The 18,704-nt window shown below is 52.8% G+C and overlaps 1 protein-coding gene across 1 annotated transcript; it reads left to right on the top strand.

Moving 5' to 3' along the window:
- Positions 1-8,747: 8,747 nt before the first annotated feature.
- LOC117029395 (keratin, type II microfibrillar, component 7C) lies at positions 8,748-15,551 on the top strand. Its single transcript, XM_033118630.1, has 9 exons — positions 8,748-9,184; positions 10,776-10,984; positions 12,053-12,113; positions 12,234-12,329; positions 12,942-13,106; positions 13,370-13,495; positions 13,767-13,987; positions 14,685-14,716; positions 15,219-15,551. The coding sequence occupies exons 1-9, from the start codon at positions 8,801-8,803 to the stop codon at positions 15,404-15,406; spliced, it is 1,482 nt and encodes a 493-aa protein (XP_032974521.1). The 5' UTR covers positions 8,748-8,800; the 3' UTR covers positions 15,407-15,551.
- The last annotated feature ends 3,153 nt before the right edge of the window (positions 15,552-18,704 follow it).

The following is an 18,704-nucleotide window of genomic DNA, read 5'->3' as shown; positions in this document are numbered from 1 at the left end:
TGAATAAAACTAAGATATATACTTTTGTGGGTTTCCATTCCACTGCGAGATGTCAACAAATAAACTTGATAAATGAGAAGGCTATATGTTAGGTGGTGATAAGTGTTATGGGAAGAACAAATGGAACAGGATAAGGAAACTCGGGAGAGCTAGAAGAAAGGTAAGGTCCAACTGTAACAGGGTGGTCCAAGTGGGTTGCACTGAGGAGGTGACATTGAGCAAAGATTTCGAGGAAGTAAAAGGACGAGCCATGTGAGCAGAGGAACAGGCCTGGGGTGTTCCCACCAGGAGCCAGGAAGCCCCTGTGGTGTGAGTAGTGAGAGCAAAAGAATTCCACGTGCGAGTGAGTTCAGGACATACAGGGAGGGAGGTGGTCACTGCGGATCACGGAGGGCCAGCAGGCCATATGAGGATGCAAGCTCCCGCTGAGTGCGGTGAGGAGATTCAGGGGGCTCTGCGCGGAGGAGAGACGCGACCCGACCAGTTACGTGATCAGGGTTGTGATGCCTGCTTGCAAAATAGACTGTAAGGAAGGCAACGGTGGAAGGAAAGAAAAGGGCCAGAAGGGTCTCGCAGTAATCCCAGGGAGGTGACAGCAGCTCATGCCAGCCGGGAAGGAAGCCCTGGACAGTGTGAGAAGGGGCCATCCAACTTTGGGTGGAATTGAAAACAAAGGGCCAACTAGATTTCTTGACAGATCGGATTTGGGATATGAGAGAAGGAGAGGAGTCGGGGAGGCTTCCACACTGTCTCATGGGTTGAATTTGTCTCTACAACAAAGTAAAACCATTGTATAGTGAGGAAAATGCTAAGACAAGTGCTGTCCCCAAATGCTGTCCTGACTCGCTGACACTGCAACTTGGTACAAGGCACCTACCCTCTCTAGTCCTCAGTGTCCTCAATGGTACATGCACGGGTTGGGCCAAATGACCATCAGTATTTCCTAGGAAGCCGTGAGGGTTCCTTTTTGTTGGAAACCCATTCCACTGGGCCCATGTTAAGTACCCTGAGTAGATGATAGATGATTGATAGGTGGGTAGATGGATGGATGGATGGATGGACAGACAGATGCATAGATACATAAATACATAGATACATAAATGATGGCAGATACATAAATAGACACATACATACATACATAGACATAGACATATATCACTTCATCCATTCTCAGCACCACACATGGGTCTATAAAACCTCTTTTAATCTCCTTTTCTAGGAGTCTTGGTGTAGTCACTCTGCCAGCTCAGACATGGCAAAGCCTGGCAGGAAGGTGTGACTGTGTAAGAACAGTTTTGTTTTGTTTTGGTGCAGCCCCCGTGTGCAAATTTCTGTGCAGAAGAACACCATACAGAGTTGGCATCATTCTTGGAAGGCTCTCTGGTGAGAGTGAATTAATGGGGTGGGGGTAGGGCCTGGAAGGGGGCCAGGGAGACCTGGAGAGTGGCGAGCAAGTGTTAGGATCCACACTGATCTGCAGATAAATTATCTAGGTGTCAGTTCCTTGCCATAATTGTCAAATCTGTTTAGTTACCTGTTATGTTACATGTTTCTGTCTGCACACAGTCCTGATACAGGTGGGATGGCCAGGATCTAACTGCACTTTCCCTCATGTGCACTGACCACCCTGGCGAAACAACCTGCTCCATAATTGTCCTTCATACATCACGTGAGCCATGTTGTCATTCTCAAAAGTGCCTGTTCCCAGTTGTGACAATCAGGAGATCACCATCTTTCCAACCTCAGAACCCCCTTTTGTTCTCCAAGTACCAAGATTTCTGACGACGGTTCCCTGTCATTTCTATAAGGGCTTTGAGTCCCCCTGACATGCACGTTATCTGAACCCCAGGCCTTCAAAGCGTTGAGATACAGCCTCATTGTCACGGCCTTGACCTCCAGCTCTCACCTTACAGCCTCTGCTTTTCCAAGTGGGTTCTTGGATTTCTTACTGCCATCACCAATATTATGAGGGCTTCCCCCCAAAATGAAAACCCAGAAGGGAGGCTATCAGCCTGAATCTTCTGCTGTGCTCAGCTCCTGAAGAAAAGTTGGCGATTCCTGGCCAGATTCTTCCGTCAGAAAACCACCAGGGCTGGAGTATGGGAGACCCTGTCAACAGAGAACACTGCTGCAAGTGAGCCCGGTTCATACCCACCAGGCAGCCTTGCCAGGCATTTGGCTTTGGCAGCAAGCCTTTCCCAAGCACCTGAATGTGTCTGGAACGGTATCACGGCCACGCAAGCTGGTGCTCTGTGTCTTAGGGAAGCAGGGCGGCCACTGAATGCCCATCCTCCCTCCCTCATCATGAGTCCCTGGCCTCATCTACTCATCTATCCATTCAACAGCGACTTAGCAAGTGTCTGGGGGTCATGCGTTGTGCTAGTTGCTGGAGACACCAAGATGGGCAAGAGCCAGTCCCTGCCTTCAGGAGGCTCACAGCCTGCTGGTCACAATGGAAAATCAAACACCCACAGCACAGTGTGATAATAAACAAGTGCAGAGACACCTGGCTCTGCTAAAAGGAAATGCGCCCTGAACCCGGTCTTGAGCTTCCAAACCCAGGGGATGGTGTGCACAGAGGAAGACAGGTAGGAGCCAGGACGGCCTATTCAAGGACGTGTAGCTAGTTGAGCACGGCTGGAGTGTGGGGTGTTACCTGTGCAGGGACGAGAAGTGAGGGCGGAAACATAGGCAGGGCTGAGACATGAAGACCTGTGTGCCACTCCCCGGAGTTTAGACTTTGTCCCATCAGCAGTGGAGAATTTTCCTCTGATAGTCATAGTCATGTGTGGGTGGAGCGGGACGGATGGTGATGAACGAGGAATGCGTGGGAGAAAGGGGCCTGGATGCAGGATCAGATCAACTAAATAGCGATCTGATCATATCTGCACTACTTGGGTGAAGAACAGATGATGGGAACATCAAACGGCAGAAAATCCAGCGAGTGAGCTACTGCATGAAAGGAAATGCAAAGTAACGTGGGCCTGAATTAAGACGATGTGGGAGGAAAGGGAGAAGAAACGGAAAGAACTATGAAGTATGAGAAGGAGAAGGATTTGTCAATTTATTGGATGTGGGCGGAGAGGAAAGGAGTCAAGATGATGATTCTCAGGTTGGCGCTTACACGAGAGACTGCAAGGTGGTGCCAGTCTCACTGCGGGGGAAGCAGGAGGAAGTGTAGGTTCGGCCTTGGTGGGTGGGGGCCTGAGCTCCACGTGGATGTGTCCGTGGGACAATAAGATGGAAAAAAAGAGAAAACACCACCCAGTATTGAGTGTTCGCAATGGACAGAACGTGCTCAGTGCTTTCTATGTATCAGCCGTGTTAACCTTCCCAACACCCCCACAGAGAGAGGTGTCAGCCAAGATGGGTTATGCTTTTTGGTGGCAACAAACAGCCCCAAAATCTCATGCTGAAAATGACAGCGTTTTACTCCTGACTCATCTAAGCATCCACCACAGTTGCCTGAGGACTGATGGAGTAACCCCTGCCCGGGACGGCTCCAGTTGCTGGAGAAGAGGGACAGAGAGGTCGGGAGGGCTCTCATCCTGCCACATGCCCAGAATGGGAGAGCCTGGAACTAACTGGGGACCACCACTAGTGACAGTGCCAGAAAATGTAATATTGTCACTCGAGAGGCCACTGAGGCTCAATGAAATAGGATGGTGAAGGTAGAACAGCAGGTCACAGAGGAGCCGGGTCCGCCTTGGACCCCAGACCAGCCTCCTAAGCCCCACGCCACTCTGGCTCACTGTTCAGGGCAGGCTGGATGTGACAGCAAGGGAGCCAGGCAGAGATTAGGCGTCCTCAGCTCCCTGTTTAATGACAAGCACTCAACACATCCCCCATTAAGTCATAAGGAGGATGATGGCACTTAACGCCTCCGAGAAAAGCTTTCCAACACAGTACCAGGATGTCTGACTGAATGCTGCTTCCCTGGAGGTCAAACTTAAAGCCATATTGCCATGCAAGATGTAGTTTTGCATCAGGAATAAGCAAAACAGATGACGGAGTGGCAAAGAGCAAGTTCACGGCCCTTCCCTGAGCAATACAGCCACCACCTGGCCCTGCATCAAGACACACTGACCACATCCCTGTCTGAGCTCGTTGGGAAAATTAAATGAGACAGTCATGCAATGCACTTAGCACAGTGAGTGGCGCACACTGCACGTTCAACAAATGGTCACTTTTGCTGTTATTTCCTCCTTGAGATGCCCACAGGCATTTCAAGCCTATGGGTACTAGAAAATAGCACAGATAACGGGGTCCTTCAGTGCAGATACAAATTACCCCACTCATCACATTCTCTTTGGTGTACTGCGCAAACTTGGGCCATCAGGCAGGTCACATTACATATGGATGCGAAATGTCACACTCATTGAAGGGCTGCACCAAGGCAACAGTCACTATTCTGCTGGCTGACGTAAAAATGAGGCGGCGACACATCAAGGAGAGAGCGCTGACCTGGCAGTAAGGAACTTGGGCTTCTGGGTCCATCTCAGCCTTGAGCTGGCCATGGGGCATGACGACAGCCACTTACCCTCTCTCTGAGCTACACTGTGGTCCCTGTGACCCTGATGCACTTTACTGCAGTAGGAGAATCGGTAGTAGACTTTAGAAATATTTCCATACACATAGAAGTTTGGGGTTGAACTTCCAGCAGTCTGGCCCCTGAGGAAGCATCTGCTGCAGGACAGGACCGATGCCACGGGGTGTCCAAAGACATGGATGACAACCAGTGGGCTGAGGTGACAGAGGACTCAGCTTCGGGCCTGCACTTAAAGGGCACTTCCAGGGCTTTCCAACCTGGTCCATGAGACAGAGAGGCAGCTAGCTGCCTGGAGAGTGTCGTGGGACACAGTGCCTTCCAGAGTTCTCCACCTCCAATAGCTCAGAAGTCTTGCCAGAGAAGGAGGAATTTCAGAAGACAGACAGGAAAAAAACTTGGCTCCAAAACACTTATAATTACCCATTTCCTGTCTTCTTCCAGGAGCTCAACCCATTGCATCACACCCGCATGATGTGCAACCCATTTCACAGATCGAAACCTTAAGCTCTGTGGCTCAGAGAAGCCCATGGGGCTGTGTGAGTCACCACTCTTCTGCAGAGACACTCCTGGACTACCAGGACTGCCACGCTGCTCCCACTAGAGGGCACCCTAGCCTGGCTGCAGAAAGCACCCAAGGTTATCATGGGGGAAAGCCCTCTTCCTCTAGGAAGCCTTCCTGGGTTGATCGACACAAAGTGTGCCTTTCTTGGTTCTTCCCTGCCTGGATTGTTCACTCTCCCAGCAGCTTCCCTTTGGGTGCTCAGCAACCCATGGTGACCCTTCCTGGGAGGCCCGCAACCACCAGCCCCACATGGTAACCTCCTATCAGATCTATGTACCCGGTTTCCCTCCTCCAGTCCATCCTACGCCTTGACAGCTTTATTTAGCTCCCTAAAAGTCTGCTTCCAAGACACATCCACCCAGGCACCAGAGGCTCAACAGAAAACAGCTGAAGGGTCCTCAGCCAGTCCTCAGGCTGGCCCCGATGAAGCCCTCTAGCTCGTCTCCTAGTCCTTCCCACTTTCTGTATTTTCTGTTTGCTTTTTCCTTTGGTCCTCCTAAGCAGAGAGCTGAGTCCATCAGTGTCCAGTTCTTGGCGGTGTCTTCGTCAGCCCACAGAAGCCCCCTCTCTGTTTCCTTCATTCCCTGTCATTCCTCTGACTCTCCTCACCAAAGGCGGCTGCTGTAACACGTGACAGCATCCCACATTTGTGCTTATTCCTGTGCAGTAAGTAGCAGTGCTTTCAGCATGTGTGTGTTGTATTTACACAAATGGTGTGGCTTTGACATATTTAACCCAACACTATGTTGTCTGTAAGTACCTCAGCGTGTTGTGAGTTCAAGGCCAGAAGGCAGAACTAGAGACGGGAAAGTTGGAGAGGTGCCACCCGCCTGGGGCTCGGCCAGAGCCTTTGTAGCCCCTGATGAGGGCAGGAACCCATCTCGACCAGTTGCTCAGGTGGAAGCAAGCAGCCTGTTGGGCTGGAATGCTGCTATCTCTTTGTCAGCTTCCTGTCTCAGTCTGTTTTCAAGGGGCTACCTGGTCTGTAATTTTCTTTGTTCTGGGCCATTTACAAATGGGTACTTTAATTACGGCTTTTTGAGGTGGCAATGAGTGCCTTGTAAAAGTTGCTGGGCTGTTTTGTGCTCACGCAAGTATGGCACCTCACAGCCCGTGCACACTGTCCCTTTGCAAGGCCCTGCTGGCTGCACGTAACCAAAACCAGTCACCTTGTTTGTAGGGGGAGGGGTGGAGGTGGCACCTCTCACCACTGGGCACTCACTCACTCAATCTTCCCAACAGCCCAGCATGGCATGGGTTGCCATAAGCAAATTAGAGAAACTTAAGTGGCCCCAGGTCCCAAAGCTAGTAAGTGGCAGAGCTGGGCTTCAAACCATGCCTTTTTCTCTCCAGAGTCCATGCTTCCATCATTTCCAAGCAGGACAGGGGCCTGGGCACACTCATGGCTCCCTGGGACCAAGGAGGTGGGTGTGTCTATACAGAGAACCTCCATGAGGGGTCCAACACAAAACTGAGCCCACTGGGTTGAGAAGTAAGCAGGGTCAGAGGACGGAGGAGCCATGGCCAGCCCTGTGACAGACAGACGTTTTGCGAAGGAGTCACCGCCTTGCATCCCTCAGCACATTACAAAGAAATAAATCTCAGACGGTCACTGGACACGGATTGCGAATCCTCCAGGTGCTCCCAAGTTCCAGCGTGGATTGAGACCAGAGGAGAGAAATATCTGGTTCTTTCTTGAATGTCTGGCAGATGTTTGACCCAGAAAAAGCTTAGCATGAAAGTACCCACCAGCCACACCTCCCACAGAAGTGCTCCAAAAATCCAACCATCTGTTCAGCTGAAATCAGCCCCCAGGCTTTGCTTCCTCGTGTAGCTCTCACACAGGAAGCCTCTGTCCCACCACCCACACCCACGGTTCCCAGCCCAGTCACAAGAGTCTGTGGAAATCTGTCCACAAGGCCCAAGAGGAGGAGTTGGAGTACCCTTTCGTTCGGAACCATGCAGACGCTGTCCAGCTCCCTAACAGATTTCCGTGGTGCCAGCCCCTGCCCTCCCAGAAAAGAGAGGCCCTCTCGCACTCTGAGGTATAACTGGCCGGTCACCCTGCCGTGGAGTAGGGAGGCCCTAGTGAAGCCCTGGGAGGATGCGTCGAGGGCTATTTTTAGCCCAGACTGGGTCAGCATTTGGTCGTGGCGGGTCAGGAAACAGGTCCATCAGGGGCGTCAACCTCAGGTACAAAGGCGGTCAAGAGACGTGTGCTTGGAAGGATTTACGGGCTCAGATCCTCAGGTCAGGAGAACATTCTGGCTTGTTCCCTCTGTCCACCCATCAAAGCCAGCACCAGTCCTAACTCAAAGTGATAAAGGGGCAAATGAAGGGAGCTTGCCTGAAGGACAGCCACGTGTGCCCCCATATCCTCTCACCCTGTGGGTCCTCTGAGAGGAGGAAGTGACGCCACTTTAGGACCCTGGTGACTTGCACCCCCGTCTCCAGCATTTTTTTCCCTTCCTGGTGAGTGTGTACATACCAGTATTCATTGCTCAGCTTCCCTGCTGGGAACCCAAAGGACTCCCACATTCCCACATCAGACCCCAACTCAGCCCGGGCCTCACAGGGCCTTCCCTCCACCTGTGGCTTCTCCCCTTCCTCACTGGCCAAATGTTGGCATTTCACGTGCATGGCACCCTCTCCTACCTCCAAACACCTCAGGTCTTTGCTGGATTCCCAGACCCAGCAAGTGTCTAGCGCATCATTTGCACTCGGTAAGAATTTACTGAATGAGAGAATGAATGATTACACGGTATAGTCTCCAAATCAGAGCTGGACTCCTTTCTTGTCTCCCCCCAACCGTATCTCCACCCACCCCAGACCCCCTGAAACCCACCTCTAAGAAGCCGTCACTGATTAACCCCTGTAGCTCTGTGGTATTCCATACTCCCACGCCTGAACCTATCCCACCAACAACGATGCCCAGAGCTCTGAAGAAAGGCCCTGGTTCTCTCTTGAATTCTCTGACTCAGTTTCCCTATGTCCCAGTTGGTGTCCCACGGCCTCTGTCTTCCTAAAAATACCCAAAGTGCATGGACCATACTCCTCAAATCTCTACTGCCACCCTCGTCTCTGACTGGTCTCCGAGTAGGAACAGGTTGGGAGAGGCTCATGTTAACAATGAAGAAAGGGACATGCTTTTAGTGAGAGAGAGGAAGGCAAAGAAGCCTAGAACAAGAGGACGTTTGAAACAAAGCACCTCTTGGGACAGGCCAGCCACTCTACTCAAGGCCAGGTCATTGGGCCAAGGCCCATAGCCCAGCGGTGCCCCTTCCAGAAAAGGATTCAGAGAGCAGGCTCCGCCCCAGGTCCCTGCACCCATTCCCTGCATTGGAGCGTGGAGTCCAATTGATGCTTCTGGGAGCCTTGCTCCCTTCTCTACTTCCAGTAGCAATGGGCGGGGAGAGGCCATGAGGAAGCTTGTAAAGGTCTTTGAAGATAAAATAAGCCTGTGGCCGGGGATTGTTGACACAGCTACACTGAAGAGGCAAGCGGGGTTGGCTCTTAAGAGGCCAGGGTTATGCCAAGCCAATAAAATGCAGCTATTGTCTCTTTGCTGTCCCTTTTAATGCCAGCTGTCCCTGGTGCATAAAAAGGCCTGCCACAGCTCAGGGAGCACCAGCCTTTGGCTCTATCCTCTGCCAGTTTCTCCACTGTTCAGATACCTCCCCATCTCCAGCATGACCTGTGGCTTCAGCTCCGTGGGCTGTGGATTTGGCCCCAGGAACTTCAGCTGTGCCTCGGCCTGCGGGCCCCGGCCCGGCCGCTGCTGCATCACCGCCGCCCCCTACCGTGGCATCTCCTGCTACCGTGGCCTCACCGGGGAATTTGGCAGCCAGAGTGTCTGTGGGGCCTTCCGCTCTGGCTCCTGTGGCCGCAGCTTCGGATACCGCTCGGGCGGCGTGTGTGGACCCAGCCCGCCCTGCATCACCACCGTGTCTGTCAACGAGAGTCTCCTCACGCCCCTCAACCTGGAGATCGACCCCAACGCGCAGTGCGTGAAGCATGAGGAGAAGGAGCAGATCAAGTGCCTCAACAGCAGGTTCGCTGCCTTCATCGACAAGGTGGGTGTCCTTGATCACACCCTTCCTGAACCCCACTCATGCTCAGGACTCAGGCTCAGCACTGAGGGGGGATTCAGAGGCAGGCATTTACCCATAGAAGCTCCTAATCCAAAGGGAGAGGCAGTTATACCTCTAGGACACAGACAGAAAAACAAGAACAAGATCAAGAGCAGCCAGTCCGATGTGGGAGACAAACTGAAAACATAAGCAGAATTAGGGGCAGAACCTGTAGGGCTGAGTGATAATATCCTGTGAGCAAAGGGCTGCCATGTGGATGCTCAATGCATTTGAAGCCACATTGCTGCTTACATGGCAAGGAGATGCTCCCTATGTCCCGGGCAGGCCTAGTGAGTGCAATACTGGAAGACTGCGTGGAGGGAATCTCATGCATCACACAGAGCTGTTTTCATACCAGTGGTTACTTAGCCGCTGAGTCGGGCCAGAGTGGTTTGTCCAAGCCACTGTGCCTGGGGCTCAGGATCCAGGAATGAGCTATAGACACAGTCCCCACGCTCCCGAGCCCTACGGGGAGGCAGGCAGTTTGTGACCTAGGCACGGCTGAAACCATCTGCATACGTCGGTGTCCAGCTCACAGCTGCAGCGGTCTTCTCCACTGAATCCAGACAAGCACCATGTGGCAGTGGTACGAGGGGTCAGGGGAAAAGGTTCCAAAGAAGCAGCAGCTCTGGAGCCAAGGAGAGCACTCCAGGGCCAACCTTGAGAGAAATTATGCTAGAGAGACAGCCACCAGGAAGGACCAAAAACAACTCTGGAACTCCTAACAGCAAGAGAGACCAAAGACAGCCTAAGGAAAGACTTACCAACGGTGTGGCAGTGAGACAATAGAATCTGAACGAGGTAGTGGGCCAACCTCGTGGCAAGGAGATGGATGGGAAATTTTCCTTGGGCCCAATAGTCAAATTACTATAATGAGAGAAGCTCCCCACCGCAGGGCAGCAGATGAGGGTTTGAGTTCTTCTTCTGCCATTGTGAGATCCCAGTCTGTCAGGTAACTGCCCTGGGCCTTCGATCCCTCATCTGTAAAATGAGGGGGTTGGAGCACAGAGCATTCCTGCACTAATATCCCAGGTGACTATTATTCTAATTGCATTGTTGTTGTAGGGGTTCAGTAATTGGCAGATACTTTATCTTTCAACTTTCACAGTCTGCCTTTCTAAAAAGGTCAACCTGTTCATTTAACACTGACGATCACACCTCACTTGGTGCAGGTACCTTTAGGTACCAGGACTCATTACACCTTCAGAGTGAGGCGATCACTCTGCAGAAGGGTTAAGTGCTGTGCCCAAGGACACATTATTAACAAGTGACAGCAAAGTCTGGACTCAGCATGGTTTAGTGCTTTCCAGGACACTAAGTAAATTGTCTTAAAAAGATTAAAGTTAGCTCACAGGAAGGACTTCCAAATGGTGAGCTGGTTAAGCCCCGATGTGGTTTTGAGAAAGATGATAAACCCCCGCCAGGGATGACTCTGGGTCAGAAAGTTGGGGTCCCGCAGGTCCTGGTGCTGGGACCCCCTCTTGCCCTCTAATCCCACAAGAAAAGATTCTCAAGCTCTACCTCTGGGTGGCAGGTGCGCTTCCTGGAGCAGCAGAACAAGCTGCTGGAGACCAAGTGGCAGTTCTACCAGAACCGAAAGTGCTGTGAGAGCAACCTGGAGCCGCTGTTTGAGGGCTACATCGAGACGCTGAGGCGGGAGGCCGAGTGTGCGGAGGCGGACAGCGGGAGGCTGGCCTCAGAGCTCAACCACGTGCAGGAGGTGATGGAGGGCTACAAGAAGAAGTGAGTGCAGGAAGGGTCGGCTCAGAAAAGGGCTTGAAGCTCTCAGCACAGGGGAGTGTCCGGGTCTATGGCTGGGTCTTTGTCTAAGGACAGGGGAAGACCCTGTACTCTGTCTTTCCTCAAGACACATGGGTCTCGTGGGGGGGTCATGGCCCCCCGGGGGATGGAGCGCACCTTGCCTTCCTACCAGCAGGTCAGGAAAATGATGTTCTCTCCCTTTCTCCATCCACCAGACCCTTCTCCTAGGATGCCAAAAATATTAACATTCCCGGGGCCTTTGAATCTAGCCCCCCAAGCCATGGACATTCGTCGTCAGGTCATTCCTTCACTCAACTAACATTTTCTGAGCACCTACCAGGTGCCAGCCAGACACCAGACTGTGTTTTTGAGACTCAGGGGCAACCAGTAAACACAGTCTGTGTCCCTGTGGGGCTTACAGCCTGCTGGGAGGGAAGCATGTGTGACACATGATACAAAGGGTGTACACCAGGTACTCTAAAGGAATCTGGTTTGAGGGATGGCCAGCTTCCTTCAGTAAGGCTATCTGCCATGGACTTCCCAAGGTACCATACCCGTTGTCTCTGGCTCTGAGCTGGCCTACCCACAGAACAGGAAGAAGTGGCAGGCTTGGCCTGTCTTGGCTAAGCCCAGGAGGAGAGTGACAGAGAGGGAATCCCACTACCTATAGCAAAGCCAGGAGCAAGAGGAGGGGGTCGGTCAGAGGAAGATAAATAGAGACCTGAGTGAGAAAACAGCCACCTCCCATACCCCAAACACACACACACACACACACACACACACACACACACACACACACTCTTTCCAGATTCTGTCCTCCCACCTCCATTGAAATATTCAGAGATGATGTGACAGTGGGTGCTTTCGTTCTCCAGCGTATCCCACTAGGCCTGGACCAGCACCCTGATTTCTTCCTGGTCCTACCCCATTTCTTTTGGAAGCAGAGGGATAAGCAGAGAGTGGTCCAGGAATCAGGCTTGTTTCCATGCCTGCTTCATGGCCAAGTTGAAAGCTGCTCAGACGGGGTCCTTTTCTCCCCACCCACCTTAGGTATGAAGAAGAAGTTGCACTTCGGGCCACAGCAGAGAACGAGTTTGTGGCCCTAAAGAAGGTGAGTGCCAGAAGCCAAGCCCCACCCTGAACCCTGGCCACCCTGTGCTCTCTGCTCTGCCACATGGCACCTCAGCATCCTGAGGAGAGCGGACCTCATAGCCCCTTGAACCCCACACAGGACGTGGACTGCGCCTACCTCCGCAAGTCAGACCTGGAGGCCAATGCAGAGGCCCTGACCCAGGAGATTGACTTCCTGCGGCGACTGTATGAGGAGGTGAGAGGCTCTCAGCCATGGCAGGCACCCCGGCCCCTGCCCAGACCCCACAAGCCAGCTAATGGAGGAAGCCAGGCTCAAAGCTGGAGGGTTGGAGGGAAGCAGGAAGAGGGAAGAAGGGAGGCAGAGAAATGGAAAGCCAAAAGGGACAGAATTAGTAAGTGGCAAGAGTCTGGTCTCCAGGACAGATGGTCGTGCCTTGGGAACCCAAAGCAAAGGCCTGCGAAGCATCACACAGCCTCAACTCCATGTTCTCTGGCCCAGATGCTCTGGCAGCCAATACCCTTCTTCTATGTGGTTGGTCCAGGAGAATGTGACATGGTCCCAACAAAAAATCTGGCCCCTGAGGAGGCATCAGCAGCATGCTGGCTGGAGGGACGCCATCTAGGCTCACATGAGCCTAAACAATCCCAGAAGCAAGCATTTGAGAAGTAGTTGCATTTTCTTTTAAAAGAAATTTCTTATTTGGACAGACGGTTATGCAATTTCATCAGGGATTTTTCTCTCCAAACAAGAGACTTTGGCTTCAAATAGGCCAAAGATGACAGGCATTAGCCTCAGGGGGTAAGGAAACTCTCAGATAACTTGGTTGTTCTTCCTCTTCCCCCACAGGAGATCCGCGTCCTCCAGGCCCACATCTCAGACACCTCGGTCATCGTCAAGATGGACAACAGCCGCGACCTCAACATGGACTGCGTCGTGGCCGAGATCAAGGCTCAGTACGACGACATCGCCAGCCGCAGCCGGGCCGAGGCCGAGTCCTGGTACCGCAGCAAGGTGAGTGGCACAGGACACCTGCCTCCCACCATGGCTGTGGGAGGCATGCGAACCTCATGAGAAAAGGCTTCTTTTGTCTGGGATTCTGAGTGCTAGGGATGGGAACAGAAGGGCAGACAGCTCTCAGGTAGAGGTGGCCGGGCAGGGCGGCCCTGGATGGTGGCCCAGGCTGAGCACTGGACAACCTGCACTATCATCCGTGGTGTCCGCAACCCGTGGGGTGTCCCATCCTGAGCCTCAGGAGCACGTGTGCTTCCCCCCAGTGTGAGGAGATGAAGGCCACGGTGATCCGTCACGGGGAGACCCTGCGCCGCACCAAGGAGGAGATCAACGAGCTGAACCGCATGATCCAGAGGCTGACCGCTGAGGTCGAGAACGCCAAGTGCCAGGTACGGGCCATCTGTCCCCTCGCCCACCACACAGGCTGGGGGCTCAGCCAGGCTCCCCCAGGCCGTGTGTGCCCAGTCTGGATCTCACCACTCATTCTCCAGCCCATTTGCACGACTAGAGTTGCAGTCTGGTCACTCAGGGAGACCCAGCTGATGAAGGCGAGAGGCCTGTCCCTGGGGTGTTCCAGCTGGGTGGAGAGACTGGACACACTCAGGAAATGGACAGAGACCCGGAGATCACAGCCTACCTTGTTGTTTTCTGGGTCCCCAGAACACCAAGCTGGAGACCGCAGTGACCCAGGCGGAGCAGCAGGGTGAGACGGCCATCAGCGATGCCCGCTGCAAGCTGGCCGAGCTGGAGGCTGCCCTGCAGAAGGCCAAGCAGGACATGGCCTGCCTGCTCAAGGAGTACCAGGAGGTGATGAACTCCAAGCTGGGCCTGGACATCGAGATCGCCACCTACAGGCGCCTGCTGGAGGGCGAGGAGCAGAGGTGGGGTCCAACTCAGCTGCCCTAAGAATTTCACTTGCATAGATCCACCCACCTTTGATTCCTCCATATCCCCATCTCAGTCCCAAGAACTCGCCCCAAGCTAGATTCTGGGATCTTTAAATCCTAGGTCTGAAAGGACTGGAGCTTGGACATAGCATATGGAGGAAAAACAAAGGCCAGTTCCACTGTCTAGAATCCCAAAGAGCACAAGGCCTTGCTTGAATTAGAACCTAGGCATTCTACCTCTCAGTTCAGAACATCCTCAAGTAACTTTTCCATCCTCAACTCTTCCAAGATCCACTCCCTCTCTGGTTTCTAGGAAGTCATCTTGCCCTAGGTTGAAGTTGCTGGCCAGATTTGAGCCTGGCTTCATGTCACTGCCCAAGAGAATCTTTCCCTTCCTAAAACTGAACCCATACATATATATGCTAGGTATGGTTGTTCAGGTTGTGCACTGCACAAAAATAGTCAGTTAAGAGGCAAATGAGAGCTGAAATCCAGCCTATACTCAGCTTGCCAAATAATGTGCCCTGGCATTGGTACATCTGCCAGAAAGGCACTTTTTAAAGTTCCACAAAGGCATAAATATAGGCCAGAAATAGCCCTGAGAGGACCCACTCCAGCACCTGGGGGAAATTTGAGGATGTCATTCTGATCTCTTTTCTCTTCCCCTTTCTTACCCTTTCCCCCCGCTCAGGCTGTGTGAAGGCGTTGGAGCTGTGAATGTCTGTAAGTATCTTGAGCCCTGAAAAGGAAATTTTTAGATTGGAAAATAAGAATTTCCTGGGTATGAGTGTATAGAGACACTGGGAAGAGTGTTTCCAATAATTCCCCCAGTACATAGGAGTGGGTTAGTCATGCAGCAGGAGAGACTGAGGTTAGCTTTCAGGAAGAACCTCACAGCATGAATGGGGTTGGGGGAATCGGGGAAAGAATAATAATATTTCACTGCAAGAAGGGTCCTTAGATGTCACTCAATACGACCCCTGACTTGTATAGATGTGGAAGCCCAAGGAGAGGAAGGGAGTTTCCCAAGGCCCCAAAACAACCAGGGCCAGAACCCAAGGCTCCTGACTCCCAGACTAAGGTTACCTTCCACACCTTTAGAACTAGAACTGAAGGTCCTTTAAGTCCTTCCCTGGAAGGCTGGACAGATCGCAGAGGCCAAAGGAAGGTGGCTGGAAGAAGTGCCCACCAGCCAGGCCTCCTGACCCAGCCCTTGTTCTCGCAGGTGTCAGCAGCTCCCGAGGCGGGGTCGTCTGTGGGGACCTCTGCACGTCAGGCTCTCAGCCGGTAATAGGCAGCGTCTGCAGCGCCCCCTGCAGTGGGAACCTGGCGGTGAGCACTGGAATGTGTGCCCCCTGCTGCCAGCTCAACACCACCTGTGGAGGAGGTTCCTGCGGCCTAGGGAGGTGTTAGAGAGAGCCAGAGAAACCTCTTCTGCCTGCCAGATGTGCCACTGCCCCCGCCCCCAGCTAAGAACAGCGGCACCTCAGTAGCTTTTCCCCACGTGTTCGGGGAATCCACTACTCAGCACTCCCATCAGCCACTCCTCTGCCCATCTTGTTCCACCCGAAGGGGCTGCTGCCTAGAACGGACCCTTCCCTTCCGTGGTCTACTCTGGCCCCTCCCAGGGAGGGGGACTCTCCTTCCCTGGAGGGAGCACTCCTGGACTGCCTACCCTGACTCTCTGGTCCCTTGCCCTCTGTTTCTCTAATAAACTGGGGGATCCGCTTTCTGTGCTGTGCTGTCTTGCGTTCTCGGAGTGAGCCCATTGTCCACCAACTGGTGAGACACCCAGCCCAGTGAGATGACCTGAGGACTGGGGTCATTCTGGCCTGTCCTCAACCTGGATACCCACAGAATTTATCCCCAAATAGCGCCATTCTCCCCTGGCCAGGCAGTGCTGACTGTGCCCCCAGCACTTTCCACCCAAGTCATACCTGTCAGTCTGGGGTAGTTTGAGACCTGTTCCTCTAACTGGTTCTGAAGGAAGCCAGAGGAGGCCATGGAATCTGCTGGAAGGCTGTGTGTGTGTGTGTGTGTGTGGTTTTAGCCTCCTTCTCCCTCCCACGCACACCCCACCACCACCACACTCATGTATCACAGCAGCAGTCCCCAGAAGAGCCAACAGCCCCCTCAGATGACCACCCTGTATCAGTCTGGACCCCACACCACCCCATTCCCATTGTTGCCCATCAAACAAGGGGAGCTGAGACCCTTAATACCCACCCTTGCCCGTCTTTCCCCGCATACACACCCTTCTTCAGCACTGAGGACAGCCTCCTCAAAAGCATTTAGCCCGTAAGAGGATAACATCTACCAGCTTTCTTGACTGCCCCCTCACGGCGCTCATCCCCGGATTCCTCAGAGCTTCAATGCCAAGGCTAAGATGGCTCCTCTGTGTCCCGTATGGCCTGACCTCTCCTGTCCTCTGCTCAGGAAGAGACTGGGAGCTCCCAGGAGGAAGAGCCAGAGAAGCCCTTAACCCCACTCTGGAAGAACCAGGCCTGGAACAGCCCTACTCAGTCCCCAGCCCCTCTCTATGCACCCATTTCCTTCTTGCTGGCCCTCTTCTTTCCTGCCTTTGCCCAGTCCTACCCCAGCCCCAGCAGTGGTCGCACTTCCCTCCAGGCCCCGACTTTTCTACTCATGTCACCATGCTGTCCTCAGAGGACCCACCACCTTCCCTCACTCCCTCCTGGAATCCCTAGGGCACTCTTGGCTCCTCACCCACGCGCCCTGTGCTCCCTGCCACCCTCTCTCCATCCGACTTCCCGAGCCCAGAGTCTCAGGCCTTTCACTTCCTTGTTGGACAGGCCAGCCTCCTCCCAGGCAGTCCTGCTCCCTGGTTCACATCCCTCACCCAGAAAACCTTGCCCTCAAACATAGAAGTGCCTCGGGCCCTTCTCTCGCCTCTCTGCACATGCTCCCTGAGCCATATCTGTTTCTTGCCTTCAGTTAACTCCATGGTTAGTGTCCTTTCTGGTTAAAGTTGTCCAACTGTGCTTCAGAGTCCTAATGACTCTCCTGCTGCCCTGCCCTCATTCCTCAGCTTCAGACTCACCTACCCCAGTTCCTACAAGACATCTCCACTGGGCAGTTCTAGAGACTCTTCCAACCCAACAGACCTTCAAGCTGAACTCAATATTTCCCACCCTCTCCCCCTGAGTCTCCAGCTATCTCCCATCAAGATCATCAACACAGCCGCCCAAATCTGAACCTATGATCAATCTGTGCCTGCACCCTCTCCCTCAAATCTAATTAATCCTAAGTGCTTTCTTTTTCTACCTCCTACTACCCCTCTAATCCATCTCTTTCTTCTCTCCCTGCTGCTACCACCCACAGTCTGGCTACCACCATCTTTTTTGGAGTCTTGCTCTTCTCCCCTTCCAAACCGCACTACATAGCAGCCAGAGAGATCTTTATAAAACCCATGTCTGACCTTCCAGTGGGTTTTAATTGCCCTCAGGATGAACTCTGGACTCTTGAACATAGCACACTAGTTCTGCATTCTTGGCTCTAACTGATGTGTCAGTGTCTCTCAGCACTCCCCCACTGCCCCTCACCTTCCTCCCCTGCTCTTTCTCAGGGTGCCCTGAACACCTGTCAAATGAGGCTTGCTTGAACCAGAGGCTCTGCAAGGGCCTTTTCAGTTGTAACCTTCTGGGGAAGTGACTGAGTTCTCCTTTGGGATTGTAGCACTCCCTTCCCAGAGGCTTAAGGACAATACACTAAGGATTGCCAGGCTTGGGAGGTCATCCAGGTGCCACCTGGGGGAGCCCAGGAAGGCCCCATGCCTCTGAAGCTGATGCACCTTCTTTCCACCCTATCAGTTCAAGGGACTAGGCAAGACTGACATTGCATACTCTCCATCTGTTAGAGCCTCCCGTCCAGAGTCCTTGAGCCCCACTTCCTCTGCCATGTCTCCAGCAAGGAGAGGTGTGGCTGCAAAGAGTCCTGGGCCTTGGTACTAGGAGGAAAGGAAAAGCACAGTTGGAGGATTATTAACCAGGGAAAGCTGGTTATCACCTGCGGAAAATAATATTGAAGCTGAGACCTAAAGGAAGACTAGGAGTTTATTAATTCAAGCAAATAATTATTGAGTGCCTAATAGGTACCAAGCACTATTATACAAACATGGGCTCATGTAAGTGAAGAAAATAGTCAAAGACGCCTATCCTCCATGAAGCTTACATTTACAACAAAACATAAATATAAGCAAGGAGTTAACCAGGAGGAAGAGATGTGTTCCAGACATGGGGAATAGCATATGAAGAGGCAGGGTTAGAGAAGGAGCGTGTAAACATCCGAACTCTGATCATTCCCTAAGACTGGTGGGGGAGGATGGGCACTGCTCTCCTGCGCCCTCTAGAAGCTTGAAATTAGCTCTTCATTTCTACACTCTCCTACTCTCCTTCGTTTCTTCCCCCTGCTACTGCAACCCCAACTCCACCCCATAAATGCTTTCTTCATCCAAGGTCATTTTTCATTCCTACCTCCTTCCAGGCACTTTTCCCATTATCTTGCAGAGGTAGGTGGTATTGGGCCGATTAAAGGGGCCTTCCAGGCTTCACAGAGATCCAACTGCCTTCTCTCTGGAAGGTTCCTGCTGACTTCTGAGGAATATGTGCTATCTGGATGTGAGATCCCTCTGGGCTGACAAGCTGAGATAAAGCCAGCCCTGGAGGTGACAGCACCGAGTAACATTCCTTCA

This window comes from Rhinolophus ferrumequinum, chromosome 10 (assembly GCF_004115265.2).
Source record: "Rhinolophus ferrumequinum isolate MPI-CBG mRhiFer1 chromosome 10, mRhiFer1_v1.p, whole genome shotgun sequence".
NCBI classification, from domain to species: domain Eukaryota; kingdom Metazoa; phylum Chordata; class Mammalia; order Chiroptera; family Rhinolophidae; genus Rhinolophus; species Rhinolophus ferrumequinum.
This window is presented reverse-complemented; position numbering and strand designations above follow the sequence as displayed.

What these genes read in the sequence shown, in the direction of transcription:
- LOC117029395 (XM_033118630.1), top strand. Translation starts at nt 8,801, where the DNA reads ATGACCTGTGGCTTCAGCTCCGTGGGCTGTGGATTTGGCCCCAGGAAC. An exon ending in AGTTTGTGGCCCTAAAGAAG is followed by an intron (nt 12,114 to 12,233) that starts GTGAGTGCCAGA and finishes AACCCCACACAG; the next exon opens with GACGTGGACTGCGCCTACCT. An exon ending in TCGAGAACGCCAAGTGCCAG is followed by an intron (nt 13,496 to 13,766) that starts GTACGGGCCATC and finishes CTGGGTCCCCAG; the next exon opens with AACACCAAGCTGGAGACCGC.